Source organism: Brachyhypopomus gauderio, chromosome 6, assembly GCF_052324685.1.
Source record: "Brachyhypopomus gauderio isolate BG-103 chromosome 6, BGAUD_0.2, whole genome shotgun sequence".
NCBI classification, from domain to species: Eukaryota; Metazoa; Chordata; class Actinopteri; order Gymnotiformes; family Hypopomidae; genus Brachyhypopomus; species Brachyhypopomus gauderio.
The window spans coordinates 7,993,801-8,017,258 of record NC_135216.1 but is presented as its reverse complement, the minus strand read 5'-3'; the positions used below and the strand labels follow the sequence as shown (position 1 = coordinate 8,017,258).

At 43.0% G+C, this 23,458-nt stretch overlaps 2 protein-coding genes across 2 annotated transcripts; one reads left to right on the top strand and one right to left on the bottom strand.

Annotated features, from left to right (window-relative positions):
* Positions 1 to 286: 286 nt before the first annotated feature.
* Positions 287 to 4,005, bottom strand: med10 (mediator complex subunit 10). The gene is made up of 4 exons (XM_077008472.1): positions 3,751 to 4,005; positions 3,345 to 3,428; positions 1,131 to 1,233; positions 287 to 660 (listed from the first exon to the last, which is right to left on the bottom strand). Exons 1-4 carry the CDS (start codon positions 3,870 to 3,872, stop codon positions 565 to 567), a joined length of 405 nt encoding a protein of 134 aa, XP_076864587.1. The 5' UTR covers positions 3,873 to 4,005; the 3' UTR covers positions 287 to 564.
* A 393-nt stretch (positions 4,006 to 4,398) lies between these two features.
* ube2ql1 (ubiquitin conjugating enzyme E2 QL1) lies at positions 4,399 to 15,426 on the top strand. The gene is made up of 3 exons (XM_077008471.1): positions 4,399 to 4,720; positions 5,019 to 5,882; positions 11,928 to 15,426. Exons 2-3 carry the CDS (start codon positions 5,187 to 5,189, stop codon positions 12,057 to 12,059), a joined length of 828 nt encoding a protein of 275 aa, XP_076864586.1. The 5' UTR covers positions 4,399 to 4,720; positions 5,019 to 5,186; the 3' UTR covers positions 12,060 to 15,426.
* Positions 15,427 to 23,458: the final 8,032 nt, after the last annotated feature.

Genomic DNA, 23,458 nt, shown 5'->3' with positions numbered 1-23,458 from the left:
TGATCGCCTTATCAAAGAACCTAAATGTAGGTAGCTATTCAAATGACCCAGGCTGGCGTGACTGATATTTGTCAGGGCTTTGTGGACACACAAATCTAATCTTTTCAAATAAAATGAGTCCCTTTCATATGTGGTCCGAGATCAGATACGTATCCAATTCGTGGCTGTGTGACAGGAGAAACAGGAACTTGTGGCAATGGGGAACAATAAACCCATTTGCTTCACCAAAACCCCTGAAAGGGCAGAAAAAATGTCCCTCTTTCACTCAGTAATAACAGTTTTATAGTGAATGTTAAATAATCTATTTTAATAAAAATGAACAAAAAGGCAACAAAAGAAGTTACGTCACACACAAATCAAACTCCATTTTTGCTGTATGCAAGATGTTACAAAACATCCAACACCTTGTAAAGTACTATTAATATCTTTGTGAAATACAAAGCCAAATACAAACATTGAAAAAGCTGTAAAAATGTAAAACATGATCAATGCTTTGAATTTTATAAAACATATCAACATATGTACAACGTTGTTCTAGCAGTGCTGTTGCAGTGACCCAGCTGGTTATGAAGGGGGATCATCACCATGAATGGCCTTATATTTGGACATTTCTTCTGGAAACACTTTGGTCAGCTCAGTGATAAGGAGACTTTTAAATTTCTGCAAAGAAATATTAAGATTACTTTAAAAGCATGTTTTCCAAGATTTATAAAATGTCCAAGCACTGCTGAAAAAAGAGTTGCGTCTAGTTTAATGTGTGTTATAACAGTTACAAAAATACCAACATTTTTCCTTCAAATGCTATAAATTTCATGCCACTTTTTCCAACACACCTCAAATATACTTAAGTAGACTAATTGAGAAATAACCAGATATATGGTCATCCGTTGAGACTATAACCATATTTGTACATGATAATTCACAAATGCAAAACCTTACATTTTAGTGGCTATAGCCCATCCTGTAAATGCAGTGAATCAGCACAATTTTTGTGCAAGTCTGCACTCTGATCAACATAATCTACACAAGATTAACAGTAATCTACACAAGATTTAATTAGCTGATAGGCCCCACATCCAACACCTGCTTAGTTTTAATCAGCTGTAAGGATTGTTAAAATGTGGACTCACTGTTATGGTGTCAATCTTCCCCTTTACTTGTTCATTTTTAGCCAAGGCTCTCTCCAAACACTCTTTAGTGTACAGCTGAGGGTTGCGACCTTGGTCAATATATCTGTGGAGATAATCAAACCTGACGCTCAGAGTGGGCAGAACTCAAAGATGACTCAGAAGGTATTTAAGAAAAATTAAACAGAAGATATATATCTGAAAAGATTCATGGTGATATGAAGTAGTGTTGTCAAAAAAAAAATCGATATATCGATACGTATCGATACTGAACATTCTGAAACGGTACAATACTCGTTTCCCTTAAGTATCGATTCTTTTTACATAAAATGCGCTTTCGTTTGACCCACCCAAGCTGCCGTAATGCACAGGACAGTTTGTAATGCTAATATGGCAGCTAAAGCAAACGCAGTGCTGTTGGATTCGAGGCAGATACAGATGGAAAACCGAAGGACATGAACAAGCCCGTTTGCAAGCGGTGCTTTTGGAACATTTCAACGAAGGGCGCTAAAGCTTGGTTGAGTGACCATAGCGCTCGATTCCGCGCGCACCTCGCGCGAACCTCCGCAAGCGGTGGAGGCTTTATACTTTCCGCTTTGCAGTGTTGTCCGAAACTATATGTGGTAGTATAAAAGAAACGCCCCTCAAAACAGGGGAATGAACACTTACCTGACGAATTTTAATGCTGCTTTGTGTTTCAGTGTGTTTCAGGTGTGAAAAGTGCTGCAATTTAGGCTAAAGTACTTGAAAATGTTGAAATTGTAACTACTTCGTTTCACAACAAATATCTGTCTGACTGAACAGTTTTCTTGTATTACATTAACAAATACGAGCCTCTTGTAATTCCAGGATGAAACATGAGAGAACGTGAAGACGTTAAGATTTGGCGTTTTGAAAATAAACAACCATTAAATAATGTGATTAAAAGCGCAATATTTCGAATCATTTCGAGTATATGTATAAATATTTAACTTAATTAAGTTTAACGTGCTGGGAAATATTGGTACAAGCGCTTTAATTGAACCCTGCAAACATGACTTTGTTCATTGCGCTGAGGCGCGCGCGAAGTTACAAAATTCTAGAGGTGCACGACCTCGCGTGCGCCGCGCTTCAGCGCGATGAACAAAGTCATGTTTGCAGGGTTCATACACCTTGTGGAATTCAAACACTTGTATGTCACTTTCAAGGTCCATTTCAATATTTCCCAGCACGAGCAAAGACCCTTTGTCAGACGTTCAAAAGACGTCCACTGAAAAGCCAGAATGAAAGTTTTAGCGACGTCTTTTTTAAACGTCTATTACTGCCGTTCAGTTGCAGTTTTTGCACGTCCTGACATCCAATAAAGGTCCTAGTCAGACGTTCAGATAGAAAACTCGTCATAGACATTCATGTTAAGTTAAAAGGTTAAGGTCCTAGTCACACTGTCAGATTTTGAACCAGTTTTGAACGTCCACCAGACGTGCAAAAATGGGTCTGGACTGACCGACGTGATACAGACTTGATTTTAACGTCTTTCTGACGTCGCATGTTTGTTGGGATAAGTTAAATATTTATACATATACTCGAAATTATTCGCTTTTTTATCACATTATTTAATGGTTGTTATTTTCAAAACGCCCAATCGTAACGTCTTCACGTTCTCTCATGTTTCATCCTGGAATTACAAAATGCTCGTATTTGTTAACACAAAAGAACTGTTCAGTCAGACAGATATTTGTTGTGAAATGAAGTTACAATTTCAAGCATTTTCAAACACAAAGCAACATTCATTTGTTTGTTTATAAAAAAATACAAAGGCTTTAAAACGGAAATTAGCACCGTATCTGACTTTGGTATCGAAAATGGTATCGAATTTCAATATTTTTTTAAGTATCGTATCGAAGTTGTAATTCTTAGTATCGTGACAAGCCTAATATGAATTCACAGATAGGTAAACTTTCTAAAGGTGTTGAGATAAAGAGTGTCCTGCAAACCCACCTGGCCAGGCAATGCTTAGTTAATAATATACAGTTTCTCCACTGCAAACAATATTGTGTATTATACCTATAAGCTAATTCTGGCTCATAAGACGTTATAAAGTTCAATTCAACTTCAACTTTCCTATCTTAACCATCCAAATATATGAATGTATATCAAATATGTTGCATGTGAAGGAAAGTTCGCAGTGTTATGTTAACTAGTAGATGGCGGTCGTGGTTAAATTGCTGAAGCACTCACTCAAATGCTTCCAGCGGTACGTGGATGTCATGAAGCTGTTGCCGACATTTCTCAATGTCTTGTAGTCCTGTGATCATGAAGTTTCTACAAAACAACACAACAGCATTACGTGAAGGAACATTAGATCCTGAACATCCTGATCCTGAACATCCTGATCCTGAACATCCTGATCCTGAACATCCTGATCCTGAACCCACTGGCCTAATAAACATGCAAAATGAAGTCATAGACCGTGTAAAGCACAAACGACATATAATGACCGCACAGATAAAGGAGAAGGGTTTTAAGTTAAGTTATCTTAGTCACACATCCATCTTAAGTGAACTGTAAGAATCATGAGCTAGCTGCCTAGCTGGGTGCTGTTAGCACGTTAGCCAGCTAGCCAAAACAAAAGGACTAAACTTACAGTTTCTGATTGAGTCCAGTTTGGCTGCTAGGCTGAAAATCGCTGACAATGATCCCCAGTTGTCTTATGTTTTCGATGAATTTTTCTAGATGCTCTTCAAGATTATCAAACTTCTCCGCCATATTAAGGAAATTAACCACACATAAATAATTGGCTCGCTAGAGATAATACGAGGAAATATTGACAAAACTGCGCTTATACCACAGACTGAAAGGCTAGACGCGGCACTTTCCGGCAGTGCGTGGACCAATTGTAGACAGGATCTGTCGGTTGCCCTGGTAACAGATTCCTAAAAATGAACGTAAAACGACTTGGATTGCTGCAAAGTGTCGTCACGGGGAAAGACCACAAACGGAGCACCGATATCGAAAGAATTTCATGTTGTTCGAGCCGCATAATCACATTAGGAAAAAGAAACCTTTATATCACGATTGTGTAGTTACAGTAAGACGCTGATATCTAAAACAGATATTGTATAGGCTGTATTGCTGTTAATAATAGCACACAAATCTTCCCAAATAACTGAATGACTCCAAAATACATGTAGTTAAATGTACCTAGAATTAAATTTAATTACTCCGAGAAATGTGTCAAAGGATTAAAGGAGGGGGCTGGGCTGCATTGTTATAACTCATCCGCACACGACAGCTGATGCACGCAAGCCCAGCCCTCTCCATCGCCTCCACGTTCGTGCACCGCACCTGATTACCCATTCCGTCCAGGTCCAGCGGAACCCGACCGACCCCCCCGGCACGCGCGGAGCCTCCACTGCTGGCGTTTCTGCGTGCGCGAGGGCGCGCGCTCTCTTCGTACCGGATTACCGGATCGGTTCGACCCGAGCGACGTTAGTGTTGCTGCAGCTGCGGGTCGCATCATCGGGACCTCGGGATCCACGAGAGATCCGCAACCCTGTATTTCCTCTGTGCGTCGGATTCATTTTAAAGGGCGAATAGTCAAACTGTTCATAAGGGTGAGTGATCCGTCAGTGACTTTACACTATAAACTGTATAAATAATAATCTAGAAATATTGACGTTTGGTGGTGATGGTTTTTATTTAGGCTGTTGGCTAATAAAATAACCAAGCCAGTGTGAATAGGACTGTAGCCAAGAACAAGCCTGCAGCTTATACCGCAGCCAGCCTCGGCCATATCATAAATATGCAGCCGTACAGAATGCATGTGTGTATGATTTATTTGTCCGACACGGGAAACGTTCATTCTCATCATGCACCTACACGTTTGTGTGATTTCCCTGTGGTTTATTTCAGCTGTGTGGGACGATGCATTGAAACGGGCTGCTCGCACGCGCCCAGCGGACATCTCCTGTGCCTGCAGCGAGAAGAGATCCTGCTGCTTGGTCACCATAACGCGAAGATTACGCGCTTTTATCTCGGCACCGGGAGATCTGAGAGAGGTTGGCGTTGAAGGACGGCACCATGGCTACTCTTCTGCGCAAAATCGGTCTGATTCGCCTGCACGACCGAGACACGGAGGACCCGAAGCATCACCAAGGCTCGCTGAAAGGGACTAAGCAGGGGAACCAGAAGAACAACACCAAGCACTGCAACACGAGCAACGAGACGAACATCCTCAGCACCCCGGAGATTAAGGCGAGAAAGTTTGACGTGTCCGTCAAGGATAAAGCATCGGTTAAGGACAAGCCTGGCAAGGACACGAAGGAGAAGCAGCAGACGGGCAGCTCCAAGTCCACCGTCTCCTCGCTGCCTCCGCTGGCGCCCAACAGGCAGCACTGCACCCAGGTTCGGACCCGGAGGCTGATGAAGGAGCTGCAGGAGATCCGACGACTGGGCGACAGCTTCATAACGGTGGAGCTGGCGGACGATAACCTCTACGACTGGAACGTCAAGCTGCACCAGGTGGACAAAGACTCGGCGCTGTGGCAGGACATGAAGGAGACGAACACCGAGTTCATACTGCTCAACGTGTCCTTCCCCGACAATTTCCCGTTCTCTCCGCCTTTCATGCGGGTGCTCACGCCCAGGCTGGAGAACGGCTACGTCCTGGACGGAGGTGCTATTTGCATGGAGCTTCTAACCCCCCGAGGCTGGTCCAGCGCATACACTGTGGAGGCCGTGATGAGACAGTTCGCAGCGAGTCTTGTTAAAGGACAGGTGAGATATGAGCTATCATCGGGCTTGTGGGTGTAGGAGTGTATATGTTGTACCGTTTCTGCGGTCCGTCTTGCACAAGTCATCTTTTTCTTAGTCTATATTTGGCTTTAGGTGGAACCTAAAACGAAAATCTGACCTTTTCTTATGGGTGAATGCACGGTTTTCTTTGTATGTGGATCAGATCTGAAGATATTGTTTCTTCACACTGAGTCATAGCATCTATCCACTGGTTTAAGGGTTCAGGATTTATCCTTGTCACCTCACAATCACCTTGTGATTTGATAACTAATGCAGCAGAATTCTGCATTAACTGATCATTATATGCAGAACCTAACCGGTACCGATATGCAGATGGGTGGTTGTCTTACATTGGTGTGCTATGTCTTACACAGGCTGCGGTTAGAGCCTTCAAAACCACTTGTCCGTTCTTGAGGTACTATTTTGTATGTCGTTCACTTAAAGATGCTTGAAAAAAGCTTTAGCGTGTCAAACGTATAGTGGGCGGCCTATTGCCGTCAGGATAACCATTTTCATTAAATTGCCTGAAGCATTCAAGGGCAATTACTAATCTAGAGTCTGCTGACACAACAGACTCCCTGCGGAGCTTAAACAGATATATGGTGCAAAGACAGCGTCTAATGTTGCATTTTACCGCATTTACCGTGAAGGGTAATGATGAGCCTTTTATTCATTGATCTTATTCTAGAGAAATTTGGTTACGTTGACCGTGATTACGTGACAGTGCACTAGAACTGACCAAGCCTGTATATGCTTTAGTGGTAGCTGTTCGTGTTTTTATCCATTGATGAAATGTTAGGGGGGATTTCTGTTACACCATGCAATATAAATAGGATGTGTTGTCTACGAGTTTAAGGATTTCGTGTAAATTTTGTGTTATTTTAATTCCTTCGATGTACTACTGTAGCTACTAGGGCCTAGGCTTCCATATCTTCTGAACAGTGTGGATAAGCTGCAGAAACGATTTCCTTTGATGTTTGGAGGACGAATCGGTAACAATGGAATTCCAGAACACAAAATCTATTACGTAGACCTTCCGTGATCTATTATAAAGACAGGGCTGTTGCTATTGTTACCTTTGTTTGGCCCGGGACCGATTTGAGATCAGACTTGATAAATAATTAAGGTGGAATTAAAGGCTGTTAAAGTCCGTGAAAGATTTAGACTTCAGATGTTCTGATCAAAACAGAAGCTTTATACTTTTGACTCTTGATATAGTACACTTAGTGATGGGTTGACAGATTTCTATCCTTCCTGTGTAGTGATGTGTATAGAGCCCTGCTGGTTAGTCACTTCAAATCCAGATTTTTCAGTACAGTCGTGTAGTATCCTTCATGTCTTGATGATGGTGTATGGCACTAAAATGGTTTAAAATCCCTTTTTGACCTATGCAGGCTCTATATCTGCATAATATAGTAAAATCAAGGCCACCGACTGATCTCAGATCAGAAGATTGCCCATCTGACACCTCACAAAGCTTTCATATACTGATCGATACATGATGACCTAAAACAGCCCATGTTAAATGACGGTGCCGCTTCAGGAAGCTGATGTGAACTGCGCATGGGCGAACCCAACTCACTCCTGCTCACCGCTTCTTCTCCGGCAGACTGGAATGCAACGTTGCCTAATTAAAGTGCCACTGGCTCCTGTTAATACAAAAATCACAGGTTTTTGCGAGCGGAGCTGGGACGTTCTCCTCACAAGTGAGTGCACCGAATTACTTCTGGGCCATTACGCTGCAGCCCGCCCTAAGAGAGCCCGTGGCAAGAGCAAGCTATTTCTGTCTCACGGTACCGGTGTACGTCAGCACTGGCACACGTATGACCCCCGTCTTCAGGCTGGCATAGCCACTAGCCTTGGGACAATGAGCAGTATTATTGAATACTGCACTTGTTTAAATCGGTTGCAGTTTTAAGCACGTGATTGCTCTGTTGCACACAAGTGCCACATCTTGCTTTTTTGAATGACCGTGCTTTTATTTCTGCATTCCGTTTGTACAAGTAGTCTGAACTATGACCAGTTAAAATTTTCTGTGAAAGAAAAGCTGCAATATAATTATCGTCCAAACAAACGCAACACGAATTGCTACAAACTATACATACATATCAGATTTTATGTCTGGAAAAGAACACTGGGGTACATGCCAATGAGAGAAATGTACAGTGCTTGTAACCTTTTCTTTGGTAGAGAGTGAACAATGTTCATAAGAAGGATATCAGGATGCCAGTTTGGTAGTATTTTGCTTCCAAACCAAATGAATATCGAGAGCTTGTTTAGATGCTCAAAATATCACATAACTTCTCAAGCACACTATCTGATGCCACTGAGTTTGAACTGCTCTTGTGCATATGAAACAGTGTTCACCTGAATACACCTGAAGAGTTGAAGCAGAATAATTTATAGCAGTAGATATTTGTTCATATTATTTTATCAACACATAAACCAGTATGTGGGCAACTACTACTGGGCAAGTTAAGATTAATAGCAGCTGTAAGAAAAGGGTCACATGATCCTTACATGGAGTACTTCTTAATTGAATTTGCAACATGATGCCATTTATTGCTACAATTCTGGGTATGATGATGACTTGTCTAAATTTACATTATTGCCGAGGCCTAGTAACTGACACACAGTTGAAGGTGTGTGTGTGTATGTGTGAAAACTGAGCCATTGTCTCAAGTGGCTGTATGTACACAGCCCAAAATCCATTCCTATTGGGTGAAGCAGAATTCTTATCGTCTTTGTCAAAGTTCTGGTAGCTTCATGAGATTATTAATTTTATACAAAAAGATACAGATTACACTCTGCGCTACCACACTGAATTTGTATAATTTGTCTACAAAAAAACGATATTTATTCTCTTGTAACATGCGGCAATAGTGACAATTTCTTTGCAATTTTGCCTAATGATCAGTCATTGTGATCCAGTCATATAACAACAGTCACTACTCTCCAGCACCTGTTAGCATGAGTGGATGAGGGCACTATATGACACTATATGAACTTCAGGGTTTCGGCTGATGAAGATGATTGCTGCAGAATGCTGAGGGCCTGACTGTCTGCTCTGGGGTGTTTTGAATAGCACCAATTAGCATCCATTACAATATGATATACCATGAGATACAAGAGCTATTTCTCAAGTGATTTTATTTAAACCAACTTATCATTTACCTTTATTGTGAAATAGTTCATTCTCATTCCATTACTTTTAAGAAATGCCTTAATGTTATTCCAATAAGGTGGTAACCCTATACATTGGTATTGTTTTACCCTGCTAAAAGTGTCCCGTTGCACTTCAGGATCAGTTGATCTTGATATGACTGAACTTGATGCCATGCTTGTTGCCAGGAATGACACCATTGCTTTCTCCAGAAAATGGCAGTAACCAAAAATGGCTACACACACTGTGGAGACACTTCTCAATATTTAAGCAGTTTACTTAATGAAGTAAATTTTGTCACCTGGCATCTCTCAATGATTCTTCCAAACTCTCCACAGACAGCCATGACCCAGTCTGCCTCTACACCACACCTTATTTTAGACAGTCATATCTTCATATGAAGATATATCATGTCAAGTATATATCAAGTCATATCAAGCAGCACTAAACCTGATCATTTTCAACATGCATTGTCTCCCCAGTAAATACCCAGACATGTCTAGGAGCTGAACTATGATAGATCACATCTACAGAACACATCTATAGGGTCTCTGTGAGGTCCCACCACAGATTAGCACATCTGTAGGTTCTCTATGAGGTCCCACCACAGATCAACACATCTATAGGGTCTCTGTGAGGTCCCACCACAGATCAACACATCTGTAGGGTCTTTGTGAGGTCTCACCACAGATCAACACATCTGTAGGGTCTCTGTGAGGTCCCACCACATATCAACATATCTGTAGGGTCTCTGTGAGGTCCCACCACAGATCAACACATCTGTAGGGTTTCTGTGAGGTCCCACCACAGATCAACACATTTGTAGGGTCTCTGTGAGGTCACACCACAGATTAATACATCTGTAGGGTCTCTGTGAGGTCCCACCACAAATCAATACATCTGTAGGGTCTCTGTGAGGTCCCACCACAGATCAGCACATCTATAGGGTATCTGTGAGGTCCCACCACAGATCAACATATCTGTAGGGTCTCTGTGAGGTCCCACCACAGATCAACACATCTGTAGGGTCTCTGTGAGGTCCCACCACAAATCAATACATCTGTAGGGTCTCTGTGAGGTCCCACCACAGATCAACACATCTATAGGGTTTCTGTGAGGTCCCACCACAGATCAACACATCTGTAGGGTCTCTGTGAGGTCCCACCACAGATTAATACATCTGTAGGGTATCTGTGAGGTCCCACCACAGATCAACATATCTGTAGGGTCTCTGTGAGGTCCCACCACAGATCAACACATCTGTAGGGTCTCTGTGAGGTCCCACCACAGATTAACACATCTGTAGGGTCTCTGTGAGGTCCCACCACAAATCAATACATCTGTAGGGTCTCTGTGAGGTCCCACCACAGATCAGCACATCTATAGGGTATCTGTGAGGTCCCACCACAGATCAATACATCTGTAGGGTCTCTGTGAGGTCCCACCACAGATTAATACATCTGTAGGGTCTCTGTGAAGTCCCACCACAGATCAGCACATCTATAGGGTCTCTGTGAGGTCCCACCACAGATCAATACATCTGTAAGGTCTCTGTGAGGTCCCACCACAGATTAATACATCTGTAGGGTCTCTGTGAAGTCCCACCACAGATCAGCACATCTATAGGGTCTCTGTGAGGTCCCACCACAGATCAATACATCTGTAAGGTCTCTGTGAGGTCCCACCACAGATTAATACATCTGTAGGGTCTCTGTGAAGTCCCACCACAGATCAGCACATCTATAGGGTCTCTGTGAGGTCCCACCACAGATCAGCACATCCGTAGGGTCTCTGTGAGGTCTCACCACAGATCAACACATCTGTAGGGTCTCTGTGAGGTCCCACCACAGATCAACATATCTGTAGGGTCTTTGTGAGGTCCCACCACAGATCAACACATCTGTAGGGTTTCTGTGAGGTTTCACCACAGATCAACACATCTGTAGGGTCTCTGTGAGGTCCCACCACAGATCAACACATCTGTAGGGTTTCTGTGAGGTCCCACCACATATCAACATATCTGTAGGGTCTCTGTGAGGTCCCATCACAGATCAACACATCTGTAGGGTTTCTGTGAGGTCCCACCACAGATCAACACATCTGTAGGGTTTCTGTGAGGTCCCACCACAAATCAATACATCTGTAGGGTCTCTGTGAGGTCCCACCACAGATCAATACATCTGTAGGGTCTCTGTGAGGTCCCACCACAGATTAATACATCTGTAGGGTCTCTGTGACGTCCCACCACAGATCAGCACATCTATAGGGTCTCTGTGAGGTCCCACCACAGATCAATACATCTGTAAGGTCTCTGTGAGGTCCCACCACAGATTAATACATCTGTAGGGTCTCTGTGAAGTCCCACCACAGATCAGCACATCTATAGGGTCTCTGTGAGGTTCCACCACAGATCAGCACATCTGTAGGGTCTCTGTGAGGTCCCACCACAGATCCACAAGGGACTAGTACAAATGAGAGGCCTTGGCCAAAAACACAGACTTGTTCTTTGTTCCCAACACTCATTCAAATGACGCTCTAGATTAGCTTAGCAAGAATCATTAGTCCAGCGTCATTTCCTTCACTTGATAACAGATGTACGCTGGACACCGAACATCATTTGATGTTGTCTGTCATGTTCTTAGGTTTTTATTTTGTATTTGTTATGTATTTGTAACAACAAATCTCTTTTTCCTCTGCCTCTTTTCCTCTATCTCTTTTTCCTCTGCCTTGTCCATGTTCCATCTCCTCTTTTGACCAAAGCTATGGGACAATAATGGCCATTAGCAGGTTAAGTCTATAAATCCCCTTGTTTTTCTATAACAATTACTTATTGTTTTTCTTCTTTTTTTTCCCCGCCTATTTAGGGCCGGATCTGCAGGAAAGCTGGAAAGTCCAAGAAAGCCTTCAGTCGCAAGGAAGCCGAAGCCACCTTCAAGAGCCTCGTGAAGACCCATGAGAAGTACGGATGGGTGTCTCCTCCTGTCTCCGACGGCTAATGACCTCCTCTGACCTCCAGCTTCCTCTACCCTACACATGGCTTTCTTGAGTTGGGTTTTCTTGTTTTGGCTCCATCATCAAACTTTATATATATAAAAAAAAATACACGATACAAAATCCATCCAGCAAATGTCAGTGGCTCGTAGCGGTCCCGCGGACGTCCGTCCCGTCATCTCTCACTCCTCGCTAAGGTGCCATGGCCTGGTCGTGCATTAATGACATCGCATTAACTGATGACATGGATACAACTATGCTACAGAGGCTCTTTTGGTAATGAACTGTGAAAAATAAAATAAAATGTGGCCCTGACGAAAGTAATGGTGCCCGCACCCCAGGGCAAGACATGTCCCGCCCCCTACACCTATGCTATACCTCTCAATTGCTCTATACCTCTCTATGTTCATCAGAGTATTCACTTTTCTTTCCTATTTCTCTTTATCTCCCCCCCCCCATGTTCTCTTGAGCTGATAACACACTGTACTGAACAGCATCAAAATCTCTCCATCATTTACATGCAAATGACTGTGTTAATATGTAATAGGTGGGCCAAATCGGTACAGTACGTCTGAGGTCCCTTTTTTCTTCAGCTGTGTTGTTTTTCACAGTTCAATGCAACATGAAGATTGTAATTTATGTGGAGCTGTGCCACCCCCACCCCCCACCCCACTTCCACCCCCTCCTCTCTGCCTCTCTCTTTCTCTCTCTCTCTCTCTCTGCGTGGCTAAATTTAGACATCACTGTGTTATGTAGATGGTGATTGATCTCAAATGGAGGAAAAAAAAACTCTTTTGTTGCTTATGCAGAGGTACTGTAAAGATTTTAAAAGAGTGGTAGAGAGCCATTCTTGCTAGTCATTTTCATTTGTTTTGGAGAAGACCAAAAGCCTGTAATTCTGATGATCTTGATACCAGATGGCAGAAATGAATGTCAAAGTCCCAACTGTGCGTGCGTGGGCGCGTGCGTGTGTGCGTGTAATTCATACTGACTGCACGGTGTGAGTAGCATGTGATGAACGTCATGGTAACGTGCTGTCCACAATGCTTTTTAGGAATGTGCATGAACGCTAATTATGATATTTGCTCCCCTCTGAGCAATGAATGCCAGTAGTAACTAGCTCAACAAAGGGTTGCACAAAACGATGTTTTTAGTGCGCGGGACTGAATGTGCTGACCTGCTTATGTTGTTCTCGTTACACTGCGACAAAGCTTTGATCCTGATTCTTCGTCCACTTATTTTGTGTCCCTGTCCTCTTTGACTCCTCAGCCTGCCAGGTGCTAACTCAGAGGGGAGGTAGCAAAATGGCCGACGTTTCAGAGCGGGATCTTGCACAGCAAAAAATGTGAAATTGTCCCGTCCTCCGAACCACTGTAGGTGATTAACTGGACCACGTTAAAACGCTTCACCTCCTTTGACTCCTTTATGACTCCCTGCCATTGCTGGGCGCTGGGTGCTCGGGCTGTTGCTACGGCTGATAAGAGGCAAATTAAGATGGACAGAAGGGGTGGCAGCCAGGACCCCCCCCCCCCCCCCATTTGGGAGCCGAGTGTAGTTAGAGCGGTTCGTTTGGTGATCTGAGTGCAGTGACACTCCAGTGTTTATCACCTGCCTGTCCAAATGGGCAGAAGGTGCCATGCTGAGTCTGTTAGAAAACTACACCCGCATAAATATGTAAGTAACGTGACCACCCCAAAACGCAGCAGACGTGAGGTCACGTCATGTACTATAGGTCTGACAGTTTTTGTCCAGCAAGTGTGGACGTATCACGTGTTTTCTGCTTCTTGTCGTTCTTTCCGCAGTCCCTGGTGCGTCATTCACATCTGGTTAGGTGACATCGCAAGTCACTACAGATTATATCCACTGGTGTTTCAGGGGACTTTTAAATGTCATAAGGAAAGTTGCTAATTAATGTGGCATTTGGAGGGGGGGAAAAAAGAAAACTACAAAAATGCTAAATGCTGAAGCCTCTGAGCGTGTGATGATGCCATTTCGGCTGGGGACATACCTTCCCACTACATGACTCAGAAAATATTTGTGTTGGTGGAGACCCTGGTACCAAGGAAGCTCAAACTGTGTTTTAATTCCAGAATCCTTCTCCTACATGTTATCACAAGATATCATCGCATCTTAGTAGGGTGTCATTTCTCATAGCAAGATTTTTTTTCTCCCTAGAAGGAAAATGGTGCAGCTGGAGCATATCGTGATCATTTTAGGCTTCTTCCCTCGTGAGCTCACAGTACAAAGCTAAAAATGTAAAGATAAAAAAAAAAATCTAATGAAGTCTAATAAAGTCTAGCTGTGTCTGAGAGGAAATTTCGCCTGTGTAGAAGATGGCACTTCTTGCTTGGGACACAAAACACCTGTAGTCACTGAGCAGGAAATATGGATGAAAGTCAGGTCAAAACCCTTTATATTCTAAACAACTGGTGGTTTGCCCCTCTCCTTAGAAATACATTTCAGGTGACCGTTGGTGTGTTTTTTAGTTAATCATGTCTGTATCACAGTGGTTATTCACTATGCTACTGTTATTAAGTATTGTGGTACAAATCAGTGGCTTATTGTACCCTTTTCCATCTGGTAAACGAGGCACTATCATCACAAATGGAGTGCTGATGGTCTTCTCCAGTCTCTGTTTGGACAGTCATTTGAAAAGTGGTTGTATGTGTATTCCCATGGACTTAGCAAGATGAGATACTATAACAATGACTAATTATAACTAGTCAGAGATATCTCAAACCTGGATGTTTGCAGGCTTTAAGAGCTTAATTTTGTGATATAGTTTAGATTGGTAGATTGCAGACACTAACTGAGTTAATTGTCCAAACAAGTGAGATGATTCTATTGTATTATATCTGCATGTGGTCTGTGATTGTTAGGTAGCTATTTTTTGTTTGTTTGTTTGTTTGTTTTTATTCTTAGGGGTTTTTGTTTTTTCAAAGAAAAGCAAGAAAAATAAGGAGGAAAATAAGAACAGAAATTGCTTCTTTGCGTTTTTTCTGTTCCTGTTATTTCCTTTTATTAATGTCCTAAATGTCAGATTGTGTTATATGAATGTTTGTGTTTTAATTTATTTGTGGTTTGCCAAAATGAAGATTTTGAAGCATGTTGCAGGTATTGTCACTGATTAAAAAAGAAAAAAAGAAAAAAAAGAAAGGAAAAAAGGTGAAAAAACAAACTTTAACCAGAATGTAATGTACCTGAATTGAAGGGGCTCTGGGGTATGCAATGTTCTCAGACTCCAGGGCGAAGAGCAGGATAGACCGCGAGATGAAGTGTGTTTTCCGGACTGCACAAGCAACATCACAGGACATGGTGGGAACAAAACCAAACTGGAATGTGCAATAAACGTTGTAGGCTTATTCAACCCTGCAGATCGCTTCTGTGCGCCTCTTCCTTGAGTTTGGCCAGTGCTCAGCAAACTGGCCACCGAAATGGGTTCACGCTTTCACAAAACAAATCTCATGTGCATAGGTTAAGTCATCCGATAAAAAAACAAACAAAAAAAAAAAAACAAAAAGGGTGATTCAATGAAGAGCAAATTATCATCATTATTAATAATGTGATTTACAAAAATTGCCAAAAGTGTCTGGCCGAAATTACCTTGCAGAATCAAATACAATAAATGCTTTGGAATAGTTTGACTTTACCCAATATGACTGTTTTCACAATCTTTGATTTTTCAACTTTTTTACAATGATTACTTTACATGAACCTATAGGTGTGTGAGCTAGTGTTAGCTAAATGCTACCTAGATATGTTGTGTATTGTAGCTGGTGATGTTTCGTAAATGTCAGTACCAGTTACCCTAGTTAGCTCCCAGCTAGTGAAACGTAGACTTGTAGTATTAGTATTAATAGTATTAATAACCTCTTAGCTAATGTTACATAACACAATTAACAACTTGTTAGTTTAATTTAGCTAGTTGTAATTATGTCAACTTGAGTTAGCAAGGTAGTTGGCTATTTGGGCTGCCTAGCATAACCTATGCTAATATGATGGCGTATTTTAATTTGTACCTTGCTAAAGTTAGCTGGCTGCTATTAGTGGTGGTTCTAGCTTGTATTGCTGCCTACTTTCTTGCTAGATAATCTATTAATAATGTTACAGTATTAACATTTAAAATACAATTTGGCCTTGAATTTGTTTATAAAACCTTGCAAAACTTATAAAACTGCATTGCATTCCAAGTAAACAAATATATTTCCTACAAAACTACAAAATGAGCCGACAGGGGAAATTCTTCACTGAGTTTTTAAAGTTGTTTTAACAAGAATCCACGTAAACTAACGTGATACATGGAACCACCTCAGAACAATACATGGCGATAATAATAACAGGGCCATCATATGTGTAGGTTTCACATATGAGAAAACGCCTCACAGATTAGAGGATTATACCTTTGAGTAATACTGTGGTTCTGAATGTCAGAAAAAAAATGTTACAGGACATGTCACTGCAAGCCTCCCACAGACTTGACCTGCCTCGCACACGGCAGCCATTTGCAGCACCAACATGCCACTTCTCCATCATTTCTTTCATTTTTTTTTCACTCATTCTCTTTTCATATTTCCTATTAGCACTGTGATGTATGTGTTCTACTTACACTGTGGGCGAGTGTTATCAGGAGAGCCGTTTGGTACAGTGTGTTCTTGTTCAGTGCTCGGAACACCATCTTCTGGACAAAATGTTATTTGGTTCTTATAGTCCATTCTTAAAGTAGTCATACTTAAAGCGGTCCTGGGGCTCATTAATGTTTGGATGTTCTGTAAGGCTCAGGCACAATGAAAAAGAAAAGTCCTTTTTTTCAAAGCATAGTGTCTAGATATCCCTGCTCTCCTTTACTGCAGGAGTCAGACACAATGCAGCCACTGAATGTAATAACACCTAGAACATGTGATGTAAGGCATTTATTTATTTATGATAATCAACAGGTCTGACTAATAATGATATTTACTGTGGATACATTTCTGAGATAAGACCTTGGCTTCTTGTAACTGTGTTGTCTGCTTTTGTTCATTTTTTTGGCCCTTCGACGACGGTCTCTGCTTAATCCGTTTTGTTCCAGATATGTAGCCTGCCATGTGCATGTTCAACAACCATAGCCTCGCTCCATTTTAAGCCCATCACTGTGACCACTCTGATGTGGAGCATGTTTTAGTTAGCAGCAGTGTGCTCAATACAGCCAACTTGATGTTATTAAGTCCTGGCATGTCAGTCATGCGCATTCTTTCAAAACAAAATATATCATCTGATGCACTTATTATAACCTCTAAAACAAAATATCTACAGTACATTACTTATCTTACTGAAACACACTGGAGTGTTTTAAAGGCCAGTGGGGTTTGTTTCTTCCTGCTATAATGGATCTAAATCCACTATATTTTCCATCTTCATTTTGTATGGTGACAAGGGAGCAGAGTGCCCGTTTCTCATCTTTTCTTTTTCTGAGGTTCACACCAATAAGCTCCTGTGAACATATTATGAAGATCTCACATGAATAAGTGTTGTAGGTTTTACACACACTCAGTGGGTCTTGACCAACTTCTTGTAAAGAAATACTGGTAGTATCTACAGTATCACTAATGAGCCCATTGTCAGGCATGTTTCTGTGGGATCTCCGCCTTCTCATTCCACTGGGGTGGTTATTAATAGTTTGCTAGATACCAAATGAACTGTGCTATGCAGAGGGAAATTGATAATTTTTATGGACAAGGTTCAGCATTAACAAAATCAAGGTGTTCCATATAACGCATCCTCTATTTGTTCAAGCTGAAACCAGAGTGTTAACACTGCACATTTATTTCACTCCTCTTCCACAAATGAGGAGGAAAGAAAAGAATAATTTAAGATGAATGCCTACATTTTTGTGTGGTAGATAAAGAGATGTTTTGTGGCATGTGGTCAGAGGCCTACACTGTTTCTGACTCTGGCTCAAACCTGCCCACTCACCACACCGTGGAGCTTCTGTAGAATAGAAGAACATTAAACAGACTCAGCTGGACAACCAACACCAGGCTGGTGGTCAGTCTCATGCTTCCCTTCTATCTGTTTGTCCTGTGAAAGTTAGTTCTGAGCCAAGCAGACAAAAACCAGCCACGATAAGACGGCAGACTTATTTTCGATTGACCGGCCCTGGGAGGGACTGACTGGGTGTGCATTTGCATTAGACCAGCACAACACGAACCTGATTTCCAGCTGGCTTTTGAGCCCAAGCTTGACGAGGCGTGTGAGGAGCATGGGAGCTTTCTTCATCACATTCAGCCTGATTCAGGTTGATATATATATGACTCAAGAGTATCCTTCCGCAAAGGCTCTGCTCAAGAAGTTCAACAGGGCCCCTCAATCAACACCAAGTGCACACTTCAGCTGTTGCCATTTATGTTAAATTATTAATGTGAACCTCAGAACCTAAGTTCGGATGTGAATGATGAAAGGTAAGACTCAATATTTTATGTTTGGAGGTGTGGTCAGTCTAGACAGCATGCTAGATTTGACCTGCTGCTAAAGAAAATATAATAAACTTCTTAAAGCAGTAAAATATCTTATAAGCATTTGAATAGTCCTCTGTATCTTCTAGTGTTCACAAAACACCGTTTATTTGGTACTTCTTGGATTTGCATCGTTTAGGGGCAGAATTGCTTGAGTGGAACTACACAACTGTATCCAGTGTGTTTATAGAAAAAATAGTAAATCACTATAACAGCCTCAGTAGCACCACTGCCTGGAACTGTGCCCTCTTACTGCTCGATATGGACACGGGGAACTTACCTTATGGTGTAAAGGACCAACGCGCAGTGTCTCTAATCACACAGAGAATTGCAGCTTCACAGCCTTGTAGTGGATGTGAAACCAGAGTCCAGAGGTGAGTGGAGGGAAACAGACAGCCAGCCGCAGGAGGAGCAAAAGAGGATGTTGGGTGTGACAGCTGACATGAGAAGTACAAAGACAGCATGGCTCTCCAAAGCAATCAATAATGTGCTGTCAGACAAGTGTGTGTGTGTGTGTGTGTGTGTGTGTGTGTGTGTGTACGCACATGCCCAGAGACAGGGAAAAATATATTTCTAGCTCACAATATCGTACATTTATACACACATTATGAATGTATAATTGTTTATAGTTGTGTACACAAGTGTAATCATAGAAACAGGGAGCTGCTTAGTATAAAATGTGAGTAGAAGAAGAGAAAGAACAGTGTAATGTCCTATTGCACAGCGGTAGAGGAAGAGAAAGATGGAGGGATTGAGTGTGAACATGGACATTTTCCCACAGAGTTGTGTCTAAAGCTGTAGCCTCATCTCAGTCAGTGGCTGTCTGATTATGTAAGTCTCTTTCTCCCTTACTTCTTTTAAGGAAAGCGAGCCTGATCTATATCACCAGGGTTCACTCCCAGCAAACGTTGCAGTCTTATGAATATTTCAAAGCTGTTGCATCAACAGTAGCAGATTGTGGCTGACTATAAATGTTTTATGGCACAGCACATGTTGGGGGGAAATTTTATTTTTAGACCCTTTTTTTATAAGCTCAGTAGGAGAGATGGAACAAACTCTCTCTTTCTGTTGAGAGCCAAGTTGTGGTCCTGTCATAGTGCGGCGGGAGGAATCTGACTGAAGGTCCTGATCCGCTTCTCCTCTCTCCCACAGGAACAGTGTGATTTATGTAAAGGTGCATTGGTACAGAGGAAAGGCCAGCACATATGGAGTTGTGGAGCCCATAAATACCAAGCTGGGTTGTTCACTACAGATTTAAGGGGAAGACCTTATGTAAATACACATTGCATCACACCAGCAACACCACATTCCCCCCAACATACTCGGAGACAACAGTGTGTTATAATAAAGACAGTGGACAGATGAATGCAGAATGCGCTCTGTGCCGACTCTGAGCTCATAATGGCCAAGCTCACTGTTACATTTGCAGTTTGCACACGAGGTCATTCTAGATAAAGAATCTTTAACTGATATGACTCCCGAGAGGTCAGCTGCTTGGGTAAGTGGCAGCTATAATGAATAGTTTGTATTCAACATGCACTTTGCAGTTAAGCTGCCATCACACTGGAAAACATTCTGCAATGCAAAAGACATACAGAGACAGAGACAGAGAGAGAGAGACAGAGAGAGAACGAACCAATGTAAGGTCATAGGCTTGTCACCAAGCATCCAGACTGAACCAATTTCCATATGCTGCAACTGTCTGGCATTCAGACATCGCAAAGAAGGTCAAAAGGACAACCATCAGTTCACACAAACAGTGAATATTAATATTGTAAAAAAAATCTACTGTTTAAAGAGGCAAATGGGGAAAACATCAATGCAAAACATGCTGCTAGTTAAGACGGAAGTCAAAAACATAACTCATTGTGGCAGTTTGTGAGCTGTTACAGTGTAGGAGTGATGGTAGGACCATTAGCGTCAGTCTCATGATAACAATCGCAGCCTTGGGCCTTCGTGACCTGGTGTATTCCTAACACACCTACAGAGCACCAGAGGTATCTGTCCTCAATCAGGTGTAGTGTAGTGCAAGCAACCTTTCTTTAAGGTTTACAGATTTTCTTTGTAATGTAATAAAAAAGTTAAATGTTTGGTATCTGTCTCCCCTCAACCAGATAAGCTGCTTATTTTTGAGAGAACACAATGAACCACTTTAATAGAACAAAGTGAACCAATTTTTTTTGACAAAGTCAAGTGTTACAACAAGCATTTGTTACACCAATTGTCATTTCCCCTTATCACATTACCTTATTGTATGATGTGCATGAGCCAAAATAAACCATTCATGTGAGACGCGTTCATCTGTCTAACAGCAGAAACTAAGAGAGAACACCATGGCAACACTTGGTCCTTTAGTTCTATTTTAAACAGAGGGATTCTCTCACCCTCACGTCCTCTTTCTCTCGTATTGAAGAGCAAACGTTGAGGCCTCTTACTTCTAGTATCAGGAACAATTAATGCATGTTTTCTTTCTTTCTGTTTTTTTTTTTTTTGTTTGATGTTCTTGCCTAGGTTAAAAAAAAGATAGCATTCTTTCAGGAGGAGGTCTGAAGAGCTCAGAGAGACAGACTGAGACAGACAGACAGAGAGAGGGAGAGGGAGAGAGAGAGAGAGAGAGAGAGAGAGAGAGAGAGAGAGAGAGAGAGAGAGAAAGCATGACAGAGAATGAGAGAGCGAGAATATAAGAGAGAAAGCAAGACATATCCACCACCTCTCCTCTTCAAACTGCTTCACTTCTGTTACTAGGCAACACCTACAGGCATGTGCTAAATAAAGATTAGCACTGTGGCAAGCAGGCTGGCAGGGACGTAATGACTTCTCCGAGCCTCAGACCCCCCCCCCCCCCCCCCCTTCCCATAACCCCCGTCCGGACTCTCAGCAGGCCTACAGCAGGACCTCAGATTAACCTCCAAAGCTGGTTAAACGGACGGTCCACGCTGTAGACATGCTTGGTGCCTCCGGGCCATGCAGCCTGGGAATTTGTTTTTTGCTGCAAACCCAATTTTGGAGGGTACCGACACCCGGCTGTGCGCCACAAAGACCGCCGTTTGTCCGCTGAGTCAATTTCCAGATGCTCCACCCTCACCTGGAGGAGCACGGGACCGGGCCTGACCCAGAAGCTCGTGCTGTAGGGTCCCCAGAGAGGCCAGTGACGCACAGAGACGGAGAGAGAACAACAGAGAGAGGGAGCGGGGGAGAGGGGGGGGGGGGGGAGTAGAGGGAGGGAGAAGGGGGAGAGAAACGGGTTTCCGTGACATAAAGCAGAGGCTGAGGGAGCAGAGAGGATGCTGTGAGTGATGCAGTTTCACATTGCGATCGTCACGGGCTCTCAACAGCGTCATCGCTCCTTCGGCTCGACTCTGAAGAGCTCCCACTTCACCAGTAAGCACTAAAGCAGGTGACGGGAACAATGCGCTTACGAGACTCCGGGATTTCAGGACGACCTTACACAAAACGCCCCACAGACAACACGCAGGTCACTGGGCTGTAGACCGAGACTGGGCTGTATTCCAAACCACTAACGCATCATATCTTATAAATCATGTTGAATCCCATCATAAAGTAAAAAGGTTTGTTTTTACCAGGGATAAAACCCTTCTAAATTTGGAGTCGGTTCTGCAGGTCAAACCGGAGACACCCCAACCCCTCCCCCCACATTTGTGTAGATGATGATACCGTTTGCCATCTCATTAAAGTTAAGTGCCAGAGACAGACAGACAGAGACAAACGTGCCTTAAAAATGACCCAGCACAGCGAGGCTAAAATAGTCTAATTTTCACTTGAAACACCAGCTCAGGCTCCGTAGACTCTCACTGCAGTCATGCGCGGCTCTTAAAAAAACATAATCCCAAACGTATACATCCCGTTTCACTTTAGCGCCTGAAACTAGCAGTCTTTGTCGGGAAAAAAAGGTGTAGGGAGCGTTAAAAACCCAGACTCGTCCAGCTCGTTCAAGCTCGCCAACATGGTGCCCATGATGTCCTCACACCGGGGGTGGTACGTATCAAAAAATAGTCAGCATGATGTCAGGAGAAACGGGACACATTTATAAAAAGAAACGAGTAAAAAAATATTAATAAACTCTTCATTGTTTGTATAACTCATGCCACATTTTTGTCCTGAGAAAGACGAGGGCGAGAGACATTTTGCTAAGGGGGTAAAGAGGTTGTTTATAGGTTTCATTAGTAGTATTACAGAGCTGGCAGGAAATATGGCTAGCTAAAAGGTGGAGGGAGTAAATCACTTATCCCTGTTCCTACTCTGACAGCACAGGCAGAAATAACGTCCCCCTTTGCCTTTTTTCGAGGACACCCTCCCTCCCTCCCGGCCACATTGCAGGACCATGCCAAGAGTGCTCCTCATCTTCACCTCATTCCACCAACCCCCACCCGCCAACACTGCAATGCGAATTATTCTGTATCTTCACGTCGAGACCCTGCTGCCATGCTGGCTGTGACCGGGTCTTTTCATCCCTCTTCAAACCTGCCAGCCGGGGGAGAGATTATTTTAAGGTCACCCCCCCCCCCCCCCCCCCCCCCTCCTCAGAGTATCAGCTCTGCTCTACAACCTCCTCACCATTAACTGCTGCCTCTCTGCTGGGTTTGGTATTGTGCTCGTCTGCGCAACTTCCTGTGTCTCTCGCGTCTCTCTCTCCGTGTTCTTAGCCTGCGAGGACGCGGGACAACCGGCACGCTGGGGAGCCCGTTGCCGTGGTGACCGAGCTGGTTCAGGCGTGCCTTCACGACCCCCCTGCAGGCAGAGGACACCCGGGAAGTCCCGCCGGTGCCAGGCCAGATGTCCTGACCCGGACACGACAGCAGCACCCGATACGGTGGGAGCGGGTGGAGGCCTGCAAACACTGCTCCAACACAACGGCCACTGCATTGACTAGAAAGAAAGACAGGCTTCGGCCA